The following is a 17,230-nucleotide window of genomic DNA, read 5'->3' on the forward strand; positions in this document are numbered from 1 at the left end:
ATTGCTGCAGATGGTGTCACTGTGCATCGTTTAACAATTCAGCATATGGGAGAGTGATGCGGAACAAGCCTTTTCTGCACACATGCCACAAACAGAGTAACTTGAGGTATGCAAACGCACATTTGGACAAGCCAGCTTTATTTTGGAAGAAGGTGCTGTGGACTGATGAAACAAAGATTGAGTTATTTGGTCATAACAAGGGGCGATATGCATGGCAGCAAAAGAACACAGCCAAGACAAACATTACATTACTTGCTAGCCACCTTAAAATTTAGTGGATGTTCCATTATGCTGTGAGGCCAGTGCTGGTACTGGGAATCTTGTTAAAGTTGAGGGTCGCATGGATTCCATTCAATATGAGCAGATACTTGAGAATAATGTAGAGGAATCGGTCACAAAGTTGAAGTTACGCCAGAGCTGGATATTTCAACAAGACAACGACCCAAAATACTGCTCAAAATCTACTCTGGCATTCATGCAGAGGAACAAGTACAATGTTCTAGAATGGCCATCCCAGTCCCCAGACCTGAATATCATTGAAAATCTGTGGGGCGTTTTACCAGCTGTCTGGTCCATGGTGACTGGGAATCCACTTTATGAAGGACCACCCATTGAATTCTTATGTGAATTACTCACATTGTGTCTAGAAAATAATTTTTCTTTAGATTTGAGAGACGACATTACCTACAAATTTCAGGAACAGCCATGGGTTCAAACATGGCACCCACATATGCCAATTTGTACATGGCATGGTATGAACAAATAGCCATGAAACCATTCACTCACCCCCACATCAGATACTATGTACGGTATATTGATGATGTGTTTCTGGTGTGAGGAGGTAGCAAGGATGAATTGGAGCAGTGGGTGTCATGTTTGAACTCCATGGATTGTCCTATATGGTTTAAACTGGAATATAATGAGGTTGTGATACATTTTTTAGATCTGAATATATACAAGGTGGAGGCCTGTGGTGGATGCTCCTTTGGCACATCGTTATACACAAAGCCAACGAACCGTAATTCTTTATTGGAGGCCAGGAGCTTCCACCCCAGGCACCAAAAGACAGGGATTGTCACCTCTCAGCTGACGCGAGTCATCCGCAACAACAGTGAGGTACCCACCATGATGGAACAGCTCACGGAAATGGAGAGGAAACTGGTGGCATGGTCTGAACTATTAAGGATGAGCTACTCGAGAATTCCATGGGAGGTAAACGTATAGAATCTAACATGGACACCAAGCAACTGAATTTTGTGACTACTTATACCCTGGCAAGCGGTGTGCTGAAGAGATCTGCACAACAAAATTGGTCACTCGTAGAAATGGATCCATCACTTCCTTTTCATAAGATGAAGCCTCCTAGGATGGTCTACCGCAGCGCATATTGGTAAAAACAGATCCAATTAATTGTTACCAATAGCATGATGAGAGGCCAGGCGTTCCAGCACCCTCATACCAACAGACGGTATACCATCCGTACAGATTGACATGCATGAATATATATATATATATATATATATATATATATATATATATATATATATATATATATATATATATATATATATATATATATATATTAGGGATGCACCGAAATTTCATTTTTGGTTATTTCGGTTTTTGGGTTTTTTTGCCTGTTAGTTTCGGTAAAATTATTGTGTAGCATATTTCAAATTCGATGCTAGCCTAGAGCTGCTGTTTAAGTTTATTACTTCACTTACTGTTCTGCATATAATAAGTTTTCTAGGACTATACTTTATTTGGATAATTGGTAAAAAAAAAAACTGTTAAATATGATTGTAACAGAACTAAATGAAGGTTGCAGAAACATTTTGGTCGAAAATGGCATTATTTTTTGCCTTTTTTTTTTTTTTCTTGGTAAAATTATTGTGTAGCATATTATTGTTTTAAGATATTTTTGTCCAATTTTAGTGTGTTACTTTCAATAAAAGGGTGGGCTTTTTTATTGGCTCTAATTATGGAAAAAAAAAAAACAACAATTTGAAAAACATACATTTTCGGTATCAGTTTTCGGATTCGGTCCAGAAGTTCTATTTCGGTGCATTATATATATATATATATAAAAAAAAACAAGCGCACACCTCTCATAGTGCAAATCAATTTAATACAATAAAATGAATATATACAAATTAAAGCAACTTGAGGTAATTCTTACTCACAAGTATAACCCCAATCTAATGAGGTAAGGTTTGGGCAGGTGGATTCTCAAAGTGTCCCCACTTATACTCGATTACTGGTCCCAATTAAATCAAAGGTCTCCTCACTCCAAATATATCGATATCCCCAGTAATTTCCGTAATAGGTTTTGATCCACTTGTCTTGCAATTGTAAATATTGCTTAGTGTCAGTTCAAATTTACCGCTCCAAACTGTCAGTCCAAGGCTGATACAAAGACGCCAGGAGTAGCTGCCGCACAAATCTCCTATTCAGCGTGCAATACAGGTCTCCTATTCAGCGTGTGGTTCACAGATGACGTAAGGTGGGCGTGGCCTTACGCGTTTCACAGAAAACATCCGATTCGTCAGACAAGTGGATCAAAACCTATTACGGAAATTACTGGGGATATCGATATATTTGGAGTGAGGAGACCTTTGATTTCATTGGGACCAGTAATCGAGTATAAGTGGGGACACTTTGAGAATCCACCTGTCCAAACCTTACCTCATTAGATTGGGGTTATACTTGTGAGTAAGAATTACCTCAAGTTGCTTTAATTTGTATATATTAATTTTATTGTATTAAAGTAAATTGATTTGCACTATGAGAGGTGTGTCTGTGCGCTTGTTTTTTTAGATTTCTGCAGCTGTACCATATTACTCAAATTGAACCTTGAGTTGTTTTGTGACGAGCAGCATTGAACACCATCTTTTGAATTTTTATCTCATCTGGTAAACAGAAGGACAAGACTGTTTTCATGTATTTACTATTCGGATGCCTTAAAGTATGATAAGTATATGAATTGTTATTAACAATCCTCTTGACACCTTTTGTTACTGCATAATTTATTATATATTTATTATAATATATACATTTATTACCTATCAATAGGTTTAATTACATCTTCTACATAGTATTATATTGGGAGTGTGCGCTACTTTGGTTTACAGCGGTGATGCTCATTTCTTTGGGTTCACCACTGTGAATTTGTGTTTGTAATAAATATAAGGTGCACAAGAGCCTGACGGATGTTCAGGGACGGCCCATTGTGAGTGGCATAGGGTCCCTCCTTGAACATCTGTCACAATGGCTTGATGCAATCCTCTATCCATTTGTGGTCCGTTTACAGAGCCACATAAGAGATACGAAGGATTTACTGAATCTTATGGAAGACTTCAATTGGGAAGGCCAGTTCAAGTGGCTGACAATTGATGTCACGGCTCTCTACTCTTCCATTCCACATGGGGAAGGTTTAACAGCCATAAATTTCTTTTTAGAGAAATTTTCCTATTTTGATGAAACATTTATCAAATATATTCTGAGAGTTACCCACTTTCTTCTCAATCACAATTACTTCAGGTTCAATGAGGATTTCTTTCTCCAGAGGTGTGGGACAGCAATGGGGGCCAAATTTGCGCCCTCATACGCCAATCTCTTCATGGGTTGGTGGGAGCTGTCCCACATCTATGGAGAAGAAAATGATCATAAACTGTGTATCGCCTTTTACAGGTGATACATAGATGATCTTTTGTTTGTTTGGCGGGGTACTGATAGTGAAATGTCTGACTTTATGGCCAAACTGAATAATAACAGCATAGGCCTAAGGTTCACTCATGAGACTAACAACAGTCAGATACATTTCTTAGACCTTACCCTTACAGTAGCTGAAAATGGTAAAGTCAGAACAAGCACTTATCGGAAACCGATTACAAAAAACACTTTGCTTCATGCAAAAAGTTGCCACCCCAAGCAAGTTCCACTGGCAGTGGCAAAAGGTGAACTAATCAGAACAAAAAGGAATTGTACGGATGAAAGTACTTATCAGGCACAAAGCAGAGATCTCGAGAAAAGATTAATGCAAAGGGGCTACCCGAAATATACTATCAAGCAAGCAAAGGCACAGGTAGATAGATTGGATAGGAAAGCACTCTTACAGGGATCAGCAAGGCCCTCCAATCCATCCACTCAGGAAGGCAAAGTTACATTTGTAACGGATTATAGCACAGAATACAAGAATATCTGTGGTATAATAAACAAACACTTCCACCTACTGAAAGCCGATGACAGGCTTGTAGATAGTGTGGACAGGGGCCTTAGATGCTCTTACCGGAGAAGCAAAACCATAGGGAACTATGTGGCACCTTCTGAGTTGCCTAGGGTAACAGGTACAGAAGAAAGCTCTTGGCTAAGACATAGGGGGATGTACAGGTGCGGCAGAGCCAGATGTAAGCCATGTGACAAAGTCATTATCTCGAATGAATTTCATTCAGAAGTCACTGGTGAAGTGTTTAAAATAACTTCCTGCCTAAACTGTACATCCTCTTATGTCATATATGTCCTATCATGTGTGGAATGCAAGTTGCAATATGTAGGACTTACCTCAACTGAGGTAAATGTCCGAATACGCAACCATTTGTCCACTATCAAAATGGGAGAGGCAACCACCCCCTTGGTCAGACATTTTAAAGATTCGCATAACAAAAGCAGCACTACCTTGAGGTGGCAAGCCATTGAAAAAATCAAAACCCCCTTAAGAGGTGGGGACAGGAATCTCATCTTAGGAAAAAGAGAGATGTATTGGATTTTCAGGCTCCAAACAAGAGTGCCAAGGGGTTTGAACTCCGAATATGATCTTATAAACTACTGGCAATAACAATACATCAATACATAGCATTGTAGAATAACATCTTTAAACTGTTTTTTTCTAGTATTAAGTATTTCAAAACTACACAATTAATTATTGGGAAGATAGTGCATTTAGATAAATGTGAAATGTATATATTCCTCTATACCCAATCAGTTAACAGAATTTATATTAGAAGTGTCCCTGTTATATATTAACTAAATAACGTTGTGCAATAAGCACAATGCACAATAGTCACCAGCCCAGTGAATTGTGTTAGAGGTCACCTAAGTAGCTAGGTAAAAGTTACAGAAGTAATATACTTACTGTGGGTATGGCAACCAAATAGTTAATGCAACAACTGAGGAATGGTAATAAAATGTAAAATGTAAAATATAAAATGAAAATGTACTAAATAGAATGGTTATAAACAATGCAAAACAAAACAAAATAACCAATTATATATGTTATAACACTGACAGGTATATAGTGCAATAAGTCCAAGTCTTCTATTCACCTTTTTTCCAACTTACATATACATCTATACTTTACATATGAATGTCTCCTTTTAACAATAGATAGTGGTTAATCAGCAGCATATAGAAATTAGGCAGGGAATAGGTTAACACAGCACTTCAGCTTGAACATTGAAAATGTGTAATTATGTTTTAACCAATCACAAACAACATTGTCTTTTAAATGATTAGCACTGATGCACTCAATCAAGCTATGATTACGGCACCCAGCCGAAACATGTCAGCTTGAGTACACAGTGCGCTATGTTCTCTTGCTGTATAGTACCCCTCCAGGGACTTTTTAATGGAAATAAAATAAAGACGTTTTAAATTACCTATTCTGACCTGAGGATCGAATCTTTTCTTCACTATTTGTGTATATATATATATATATATATATATATATATATATATATTTATTAATTTGCCCATGTTCTCTGGTTTACGTCGGTAAGACGGTGACAAGCTTCAGGGACAGGATGGCCAACCACCGCTGTGCAATCCGGGAAGCACTAAAAAAAAGGGGATTCAGAACAGCCAGTGGCACGCCACTTTGCTAGTTGCAATCACAGTCTATCTAGCCTGAGATCGATGTTGATCGACTATGTACTCCCATTAACAAGGGGTGGTAATAGGGCTAAAAAGTTGCTACAGGTTGAAACTAAGTTGATTGACACATTGGACACCCTGATACCAAGGGGATTGAAAACTGTCCTTGACTTCGGACCATTCTATACCAAATAGTTACGATGGGACTGAAACGCCACAACTTTGAAGACCATTACCAAAAGTGTATCCGTAGGGATGATCGTCCTAGTGGGTACCCTACATATACTCCAAGTGGCATGAAGGGGGTAGTACTATATGGTGCAATTATGTATAATATTAGGTTTTTGCTTGGTTTCTTTGTAATTTTCCTTTTCTATCTCCTGATGGGGGTTATGTACAGACACAGATAGTTAAAATGTGTATATACGGGGATTGTTTTTAGATTTTCTTAGATAAAATTGTGCAACACAAGTTGATCCATATTATTCTGTTAGCCAAATGCGACTGGCACCTTGTAGAACATGATGGCTATGGAGATATTTATGATGGCCAATGGGTACATGGTGTCTGCCGACGCCCTGTGCGTTTTCGCCACATTTATATAACAGCCGATTAATGTGAGTAACGTCATGCTTTACAAAAATGACATATGCATGGTAACAGACGTTTTGTGTATCTGTCAGCATGGTTACAAGGGATAACAGGATTGGTTGTGACGTAACACGCAGATACGGAGCGTGATGACGCCACACCAAGGTGGCGTTAACGGATTCTAACTTGTGTGCACATAAGACAGGTGAATTTGAAGTGTGAAAGGTGTGCTACTTTGGGATTTTGTTTTCTGGAGGCTTGATTTTTTAATATGACATTTGACAAAGGTGTTAAACACCGAAACGTTATGTCGTTTTTATGATGAACTAAAATAAAAGTTACTTTTTATGAAGACCAGCGAGTGCCTTTTTGACGGGACGGTAAATGTTAGTTAAAGTGCACCCTGGCAGCTGTATGAATATTTGTAAGATTGTGCTTATCCTTTTCTGGAGAATTAATTATATATTTATTTATATTTTATATACATACATACTAAAATTCAGGGTGCTGTATATAACCATATGTATGAAAGATACACAGGCACAGTGATATGTGCTTGAAATAAACACATGAAAACAAACAAAGATTGCTTTTTTCTTCACACTGCCATGTGGACACATGACGGGGGGGGGGGGCACACACCAGTACTGAATTCCACTTAAAGGAAAATATTACTTATATGCTAAATCACTTGAAAGTGATGCAGCATAACTGTAAAAAGCTGACAAGAAAAACAGCTCTATGTAAAAAAGGAAGCTATTTTACCTCACTATCTTACTTTCATCAGCTCACCAGAGTAAGTGCTCTGGTAACAGTTATACTTCAGCTGCTGTCCATCTAAAAGTTGAAAAAAAGGCCACACAAAAAAACAATAGCCAATAAGCATCAGCAATGCTAAGGTTATGCTTTGCCTTTGCTGTATATTTATAGGAAAATAACATAACATGACTGTGCCTGCACAAGACAGATGCACACTCCCTTGCAAGTCCTAGGACAAATGTCCTGGCTGGCTGCTTAATATACATCTCCTGTGTGGTTCCACAGGAAATTGTGTTGTATCAGCCAAGAAAACGTTGCTTTTAATAAAACTTTTTATTATTGAGCTTTGTGGTTCCACACTTAAAGTGACAGTAAACAACTTGAGATTTTTACATAAATTATTTAGTTATGTGCAATGAAACAACTTATGTATTTTTCCCCTTTTTCATGTAATTTAGATCTGAAAATTGAGCAATTTCTAATTCCCAGGACTTAAACTGCATCCTGCTGACTTCTCAATGCTTACACTGCTATAGATAGACAAATAAGGCAAATGGTGGGTGGAGTTTTGCTATTGATAAATAGAAGAAAAAAGCATGTTAATTTGTTTTAAAAATGTTGACTAAGGGGGAGATTTATCAAGCCTTTTCAGTATGCTTCACCTGCCTACGATTGCAGGTTCTCACAAGAGAACCTGCATGCCGTATTTAACAAGCAGCGGTCATTATACCACTGCTTCCCTACCCTTTCGCCACCTCTTAGGTGGCAAATTTCCATCTCCGTGGTCTAGTTCGACCGGGGAGATTGACAGCTCCTGCCCGTGCGTGATTGGCTGTGCACGGACAGGGGGCAGAATTGCACGCAAGTGCAAAATAGTGCTCATGTGCAATGCTGTATTCCACCAGGAGAATTCAGCCCGCCAGAAGTGAGCTGCAGTGGAATAAGGGAGAGCCCCAGTGCTTGAGACTGCATAGCCATCCAAGCCAGCCAGCATGCTGGAAGGAACCGTGCATCCAGCAACGACAAACAGCTTGTAAGTCTTGCAGAATTCCTACTCTGGACAAAGTGAAGGGGAAGCGCAGAAGGGTGGAATGGGGTCATTCACTTCTCAAGTCCTGTTCTACGTAGAGCTAGGTAAACACATCAAGTGAAACAATGACTATTAGCTAGCTCATAGTAGTGCATTGCTCCTGAGCCCATCTATGAATGCTTTTCAATAATGGATACCAAGAGAATGAAGCAACGTAGCTAAAAGGAGTAAATTTGAAAGTGGTTTAATATTGCATGTTTTATTTGAATCAAAGTTTAATTTTGACTTTACTTTCCCTTTTATGCTATTGTACACAGAAACACAAAGTATTGATCTAGGCCCATTTTGGTATATTTCATCCCACCATTTCACCGCCAAATGCGATTAAATAAAGAAAATTGTTCACTTTTTCACAAACTTTAGGTTTCTCACTGAAATTATTTACAAACAGCTAGTGCAATCATGGCACAAATGGTTGTAAATGCTTCTCTGGGATCCCCCTTGTTCAGAAATAGCAGACATATATGGCTTTGGTGTTGCTTTTTGGTAATTAGAAGGCCGCTATATGCCGCTGCTCACCACACGTGTATTATGCCCAGCAGTGAAGGGGTTAATTAGGGAGTTTGTAGGGTTTATTTTAGCTTTAGTGTAGTAGACAACCCAAAGTATTGATCTAGGCACATTTTGGTATATTTCATGCCACTATTTCACTGCCAAATGTAATCAAATAAAAAAAAATCGTTAAATTTTTCACAATTTTAGGTTTCTCACTGAAATTATTTACAAACAGCTTGTACAATTATAGCAACAACGGTTGTAAATGCTTCTCTGGGATCCCCTTTATTCAGAAATAGTAGACATATATGGCTTTGGTGTTGCTTTTTGGTAATTAGGCGGCCTCTAAATGCCGCTGCGCACCACACTTGTATTATGCCCACCAGTGAAGGGGTTAATTTAGGTAGCTTGTAGTGTTAATTTTAGCTTTAGTGTAGAGATCAGCCTCCCACCTGACACATGCCACCCCCTGAACCCTCCTTGACCTCCCTCAAACAGCTCTCTTCCCTCCACCACCTCACAATTGTCACCGCCATCTTAAGTACTGGCAGAAAGTCTGCCAGTACTAAAATAAAGAGCATTTTTATTTTATTTTTTTTCTTCAATTGATTCTGCAGTGTTGGATACCCTCTTAGCCCCCAACCTCCCTGATTCCCCCCTCTCTACCTATTTGCCGCCATCTTGGGTACTGGCAGCTGTCTGTCAGTACCCAGTTTGCCCCCCAAAAATGTGTGTATATTTTTTTTTTTTTTTATTAACATAAGATATTTTCTGTAGTGTAGCTGCCCCCCAATATCCTACCTCCCTCCCAGATCCCTTGCCCAACATCACAGATATCACCAAGAATCGCCTTCCTGAAAACAAAAAAAGTCTCTGAAAACTTGATTTGGTGCGAGCGCACACACAGCCGCCACCCACCCCCGGCCGCTTCCGTAGACTGATACGCATATGTGAAAGAAATTTGTTGGGTTTAATGTCCCTTTAACCCCTTAATGACAACTGACGTACCAGTTACATCCTGCAAAATCTGTCAGTTAGTGACAATGGATGTACCTGGTACGTCATTTGTCTAATTGAGTACTGGAAGCGATGGCGATCGCTTCCAGTAGCTCTCAGGGTATTGCAGTGATGCCACGATATTGAGGCATCCTGAAATATCCTTTTACAAGCATCCGATGCAGAGAGAGCCACTCTGTGGCCCTCTCTGCACCGGTAGCGATGGTGCCATTCGTTGGTGGGTGGGAGCTTAGCAGGGAGGCGGGTGGGCGGCCCATCGCTACCCGGCATCCGGTTCCTGTAAGAGTAATGTGCACGCCCGATGCCGGGAGCGTGCAGGAGGGTGCCTGCGGGGGCGCTCGCGAGTCTGTGCGTGCGCAGCAACCACTACCACCAATGATCCATGAAGTGAGAGGGGGGGGGGGACTCCAATATAGATATTACATCTAAAAGGATCTGGGAGGGGGTGGGGGTATTGAGGGGGGCAGCTACACTACAGAAAAAGTTATTGTTGAAAACAAAAATAAAAACTTTGTTTTTGGGGGAAAACTGGGTACTGGCAGACAGCTGCCAGTACCCAAGACGGCGGCATATAGATAGCAGGGGGAGGGTTAGAGAGCTGTTTGGGGGGGGGGGGATCAGGGAGGTTGGGGACTAAGGCAGGAGTCCACCACAGCTGAATAAATATATATTTTTTTTTAAATAAACACCTTTTATTTTAGTACTGGCAGACTTTCTGCCAGTACTTAAGATGGCGGGGACAATTGTATTGTAGGGGAGGGAAGAGAGCTGTTTGAGAGAGATCAGGGGGTGGGATGTGTCAAGTGGGGGGCTGATCTCTACACTAAAGCTAAAATTAATCCTGCAAGCTCTCTACAAGCTACCTAATTAACCCCTTCATTGCTGGGCATAATACAAGTGTGGTGCGCAGCGGCATTTAGCAGCCTTCTAATTGCCAAAAAGCAACGCCAAAGCCATATATGTATATTTCTGAAAAAAGGGGATCCCAGAGAAGCATTTACAACCATTTGTGCCATAATTGCACAAGCTGTTTGTAAATAATTTCAGTGAGAAACCTAAAGTTTGTGAAAAAATTATTAAAAAAGTAAACAATTTTTTTTATTTGAGCGCTTTTGGCGGTGAAATGGTGGCATCAAATTTACCAAAATGGGCCTAGATCAATACTTTGGGTTGTCTACTACACTACACTAAAGCTAAAATTAACCCTACAAGCTCTCTAATTAACCCCTTCACTGCTGGGCATAATACACGTGTAGTGTGCAGCAGCATTTAGCAACCTTCTAATTACCAAAAAGCAACGCCAAAGCCATATGTCTGCTATTTCTGAACAAAGGGGATCCCAGAGAAGCATTTACAACAATCTGTGCCATAATTGCACAAGCTGTTTGTAAATAATTTCAGTGAGAAACCTAAAATTGTGAAAAATGTAACTTTTTTTTTTATTTTTTTTTATTTGCTCACATTTGGCGGTGAAATGGTGGCATGAAATATACCAAAATGGGCCTAGATCAATACTTTGGGTTGTCTACTACACTACACTAAAGCTAAAATTAACCCTACAAGGTACCTACAAGCTCCCTAATTAACCCCTTCACTGCTGGGCATACTACACGTGTGGTGCACAGCGGCATTTAGCGGCCTTCTAATTACCAAAAAACAACGCCAAAGCCATATATGTCTGCTATTTCTCAACAAAGGGGATCCCAGAGAAGCATTTACAACCATTTGTGCCATAATTGCACAAGCGGTTTGTAAATAATTTCAGTGAGAATCCTAAAGTTTGTGACAAAATTTGTGAAAAAGTGAACAATTTTTTTTATTTGATCGCATTTGGCAGTGAAATGGTGGCATGAAATATACCAAAATTGGCTTAGATCTATACTTTGGGTTGTCTTCTAAAAAAAAATATATACATGTCAAGGGATGTTCAGGGATTCCTGACAGATATCAGTGTTCCAATGTAACTATAGCTAATTTTGAAAAAAAGTGTTTTGGAAATAGCAAAGTGCTACTTGTATTTATTGCCCTATAACTTGCAAAAAAAGCAAAGAACATGTAAACATTGGGTGTTTCTAAACTCAGGACAAAATTTAGAAACTATTTAGCATGGGTGTTTTTTGGTGGTCGTAGATGTGTAACAGATTTTGGGGGTCAAAGTTAGAAAAAGTGTGTTTTTTCCATTTTTTCCTCATTTTATAAATATTTTTTATAGTAAATTATAAAATATGATGAAAATAATGGTATCTTTAGAAAGTCCATTTAATGGCGAGAAAAACGGTATATAATATGTGTGGGTACAGTAAATGAGTAAGAGGAAAATTACAGCTAAACACAAACACTGCAGAAATGTAAAAATAGCCCATGTCCTTAAGGGTAAGAAAATTGAAAAATGGTCTGGTCATTAAGATGTCTGCTATTTCTGAACAAAGGGATCCCAGAGAAGCATTTACAACCATTGTGCCATAATTGCACAAGCTGTAAATAATTTCAGTGAGAAACCTAAAGTTTGTGAAAAAGTTAACAATCTTTTTTATTTGATCGTATTTGGCGGTGAAATGGTGGCATGAAATATACCAAAATTGGCCTAGATCAATACTTTTGGGTTGTCTACTAAAAAAAATATACATACATGTCAAGGGATATTTGGGGATTCCTGACAGATATCGGTGTTAAAATGTAACCATTACTAATTTTGAGGGAAAAAAAGTGGTTTGGAAATAGCAAAGTGCTACTTGTATTTATGGCCCTATAACTTGCAAAAAAAAGCAAAGAACATGTAAACATTGGGTATTTCTAAACTCGGGATAAAATTTAGAAACTATTTAGCATGGGTGTTTTTTGGTGGCTGTAGATATGTAACAGATTTTAGGGGTCAAAGTAAGAAAAAGTGTGTTTTTTTCCATTTTTTCATCATATTTTATAGTAAATTATAAGATACTAGTGTTAAAGCCCGTGTACACGGGCCAATTTTTTAGGTACCGCGGTTCCAACCCTTGCTCCCTCTCTCTCCCCCCTCTCTTTTGCGCTCTCTCTCTCTCCCCCTTATTTTGCACTCTCCCCCCTCTTTTGCTCTCTCTCTGTCTCCTCTTGTACTCTCTCTCTGTCCCCCCTCTCTTTTGAGTTCTCTCTCTCCCCCTTATTTTGCACTCTCTCCCCTCTTGTGCTCTCTCGCTCTCTCCCCTCTTGTGCTCTCTCGCTCTCTCCCCCTTCCCTTTTGCGCTCTCTCCCCCTTCTCTTTTGCGCTCTCTCCCCCTTCTCTTTTGCGCTCTCTCCCCCTTCTCTTTTGCGCTCTCTCCCCCTTCTCTTTTGCGCTCTCTCCCCCTTCTCTTTTGCGCTCTCTCCCCCTTCTCTTTTGCGCTCTCTCCCCCTTCTCTTTTGCGCTCTCTCCCCCTTCTCTTTTGCGCTCTCTCCCCCTTCTCTTTTGCGCTCTCTCCCCCTTCTCTTTTGCGCTCTCTCCCCCTTCTCTTTTGCGCTCTCTCCCCCTTCTCTTTTGCGCTCTCTCCCCCTTCTCTTTTGCGCTCTCTCCCCCTTCTCTTTTGCGCTCTCTCCCCCTTCTCTTTTGCGCTCTCTCCCCCTTCTCTTTTGCGCTCTCTCCCCCTTCTCTTTTGCGCTCTCTCCCCCTTCTCTTTTGCGCTCTCTCCCCCTTCTCTTTTGCGCTCTCTCCCCCTTCTCTTTTGCGCTCTCTCCCCCTTCTCTTTTGCGCTCTCTCCCCCTTCTCTTTTGCGCTCTCTCCCCCTTCTCTTTTGCGCTCTCTCCCCCTTCTCTTTTGCGCTCTCTCCCCCTTCTCTTTTGCGCTCTCTCCCCCTTCTCTTTTGCGCTCTCTCCCCCTTCTCTTTTGCGCTCTCTCCCCCTTCTCTTTTGCGCTCTCTCCCCCTTCTCTTTTGCGCTCTCTCCCCCTTCTCTTTTGCACTCTCTCCCCCTTCTCTTTTGCACTCTCTCCCCCTTCTCTTTTGCACTCTCTCCCCCTTCTCTTTTGCACTCTCTCCCCCTTCTCTTTTGCACTCTCTCCCCCTTCTCTTTTGCACTCTCTCCCCCTTCTCTTTTGCACTCTCTCCCCCTTCTCTTTTGCACTCTCTCCCCCTTCTCTTTTGCACTCTCTCCCCCTTCTCTTTTGTGCACTCTCTCCCCCTCTCTTTTGTGCACTCTCTCTCCCACCTCTCTTTTGTGCACTCTCTCTCCCACCTCTCTTTTGTGCACTCTCTCTCCCACCTCTCTTTTGTGCACTCTCTCTCCCACCTCTCTTTTGTGCACTCTCTCTCCCACCTCTCTTTTGTGCACTCTCTCTCCCACCTCTCTTTTGTGCACTCTCTCTCCCACCTCTCTTTTATGCACTCTCTCTCCCACCTCTCTTTTAAACTCTCTCTCCCCTCCCCCTCTCTTCTGAGCTCTCTCCCCCCCCCCTTCGCACTCTCTCCCCCTCTTTTTTGCGCTCTCTCCCCCTCTTTTTTGCGCAATTTATGAGCCTACTAAAATATTTATTTTCTATATCAGTGAGCTTTCAATTCATGTGTTAGGCCAGCAGTTAAATGTGTGAGGTCTAGTGAGGTTATGAGGTATGTGAGGTCTGAGCTTTCAATACATGTGTGAGGTTATGAGGTATAGCGGAGCGTTGCGCTCTGAGGCCAGCAGTTATATGTGTGAGGTCTGAGCTTTCAATGAGGTATAGCGGAGCGTTGAGGTCTGAGCTTTAAATTCATGTGTGAGGTTATGAGGTATAGCGGAGCGTTGCGCTCTTTTTAAAGCCTCGAACCTCCTCGTGACAGCCTGACGCTCTGACGCTTGTAAACTGATCATCACGCGACTACTCGCGCCGGTGCTGTCTCGCGCTGCTGTTTACTGTGGGTGCACGTGCGAGGTCTATACGGAGGTGCACGTGCGAGATGTGTGTGGGTGCGCGTGCCTGACGCTTGTTAACTGATCCTCATCGCGCTGCTGTTTACTGTGGGTGCGCGGTCTATACGGAGGTGTGCGTGCGAGGTGTGTGTGGGTGCGCGTGCGAGGTCTCTGTGCGCTGAGGGTGCGCGTGCAAGGAGGTCAATCTAAGGCCAAGTGTGTTTGTCTCTACTGCGCATGACGACTTCAGACAAACACACTTGGCCTTTTATAATATAGGATGATGAAAATAATGGTATCTTTAGAAAGTCCATTTAATGGCGAGAAAAACGGTATATAATATGTGGATACAGTAAATGAGTAAGGAAATTACAGCTAAGCACAAACACCGCAGAAATGTAAAAATAGCCCTGGTCTCTAACGGTAAGAAAATAGAAAAAAGTGTTGTGGTCACTAAGGGGTTAAAACTCAATGCTCTACCAAACATAAAGGATTAATTTTGCGTTTACTGTCCCTTTAACCTCATCAATCTTACCGTCAAGGAACAGATTAAACAAAAGTAAAACGTGACAATGACATATAAAGCATTAGCTTTCCCAATGTCCACTAGCAAGAGCGTTATATTGTCTAAATAATCTAAAGTACAAATCCCAGCAACGTTTACTGTACATTAAAGTCTTGTCTTGTCCATGGTGCTAAAAAAAATATTAAACTGTAATAACTTATACCCAAAAGGTTGGTTACAGTGGTAACTATAATATGGTCACGTTTATAATTTAGGGGATTTATTGGTGGACTGTAGACTAAACCCGAGAAAATGCAGTCACAAACAGGTTTAGCCAGGTAACTGCATTACCTATTTCCATAAGACTGTCTGGCTACCCAAGAGCCACTATAAGCTACCCTACGCCCATCGTGCCCTCTCCTAAGCAGACTCTGACGCAGCCTCGTTCTTACCCAGCTGGCGACGGAACAGAGTCCCAACACACCACCCATGTTTTCGGCTGAATCACAGGCACAGCAATCTTCCTTATTTACTTCAGGACAACAACGTCTCCGTTGCTCTTCCTGTCAAACTGCAACAACGTCGACTAGCGCACTGACGTAACCAAAAGGAAATCTTCCCTGTTATTTTTTCCCCTTAGGTATGCGACTCGCACATGCGCAATGTGTCTTGAGAGGAAGGGTCAGGGTGGATTCTTCTTCTTCTTAGTAGTTACTTGATATTATTACGCAAGACGGCCGCTTTAGCCATCGATAATATTCGATATAATGCATTTGACATAAACTGACGTAAACCCGTATAGCTTTGTAACAGTTGCTGAGTTTCAGTATATGGGAATACAAAACATATTTTAAAGAGCTCAGCAACGATTATTTAACCCATTGTGGGTCTGAACTAGTTTGCAAATTAATGAAGGAACTTTTTTCTCTCTCTCGATACTCTCTTGATACTCTGGGTAATTTTATTATTATATCTTACAGTGATCTAAAAACAAAATTACCAATTATTTTTTTAGTTAAAATCCTATGTAGTTTCTGTTAAAAGCAGAGTCAGGTTAAAAATATATCCAATCTTATATGGATAATGCTAAAGGCCCTCCACTAGTGTGTGTTGACTTTAATTGCACTCTTAACCCACAGACTGACAATTCTAATAGAACATCTCCAATACCAAATAAACTTAGAATTAGAAAATGTCTGAGAGATTTAACCATCCATGACGTTTGCAGAGTATTCCATATGGAAGAAAAGAATTATACATTTTATTCACATCCCCACCTCTAGATATTCTAGAATAGATTATATTATGCAGACATAACAAGTTCATCTCTTGTTCAGAGTACTGAAATATTCCCTATGTCATGGACAGACCATTCTATGGTTTGTTGCACGATATACTGGGCCTCAATCTCAATTGAGATCATAGAATAGAGAGCTAAAAAAGGGTTGTCAAATGGTTCATAACCCAAAATTTGATGTATACATATATTATTTTATTAGTTTATCTTATTGACATAGAAAAAAATTCAATGTTTATAATGATGGATATTGATGGTTCCTGAAAGATACTTCTTAATCTTAGTTTAAAAATTTGATATATAATGTAAAAAAATAATCTATTTTTAAAACCATGTGCTTATTTAAAGGGACACTGAACCAACATTTTTTCTTTCGGGATTCAGATAGAGCAAGAAATTTTAAGCAACTTTCTAATTTACTCCTATTATCAAATTTTCTTCATTCTCTTGGTATCTTTATTTGAAATGCAAGAATGTAAGTTTAGATGCCGGCCCATTTTTGGTGAACAACCTGGATTGTCCTTGCTGATTGGTGGATAAATTCATCCACCAATAAAAAAGTGCTGTCCATAGTTCTGAATTTAAAAAAAAATCTTAGATGCCTTCTTTTTCAAATAAAGATAGCAAGAGAACAAAGAAAAATTGATCATAGGAGTAAATTAGAAAGTTGCTTAAAATTGCATGCTCTGTCTGAATCACAAAAGAAAAAATGTGGGTTCAGTGTCCCTTTAAATAATTACTTTTTTCTTTTTCAGTTCCTGAAGATCAAAACATT

At 40.2% G+C, this 17,230-nt stretch overlaps 1 protein-coding gene across 1 annotated transcript in view; it reads right to left on the minus strand.

Moving 5' to 3' along the window:
* Positions 1–15,775, minus strand: part of SERINC3 (serine incorporator 3) — a gene marked incomplete in the record, with an annotated part of 335,810 nt that extends 320,035 nt beyond the window's left edge. Inside the window, 1 exon segment of the mRNA XM_053719712.1 lies at positions 15,611–15,775. Coding sequence (XP_053575687.1) covers positions 15,611–15,649 — 39 coding nt within the window.
* Positions 15,776–17,230: the final 1,455 nt, after the last annotated feature.

This window comes from Bombina bombina, chromosome 1, assembly GCF_027579735.1.
Source record: "Bombina bombina isolate aBomBom1 chromosome 1, aBomBom1.pri, whole genome shotgun sequence".
NCBI classification, from domain to species: Eukaryota; Metazoa; Chordata; class Amphibia; order Anura; family Bombinatoridae; genus Bombina; species Bombina bombina.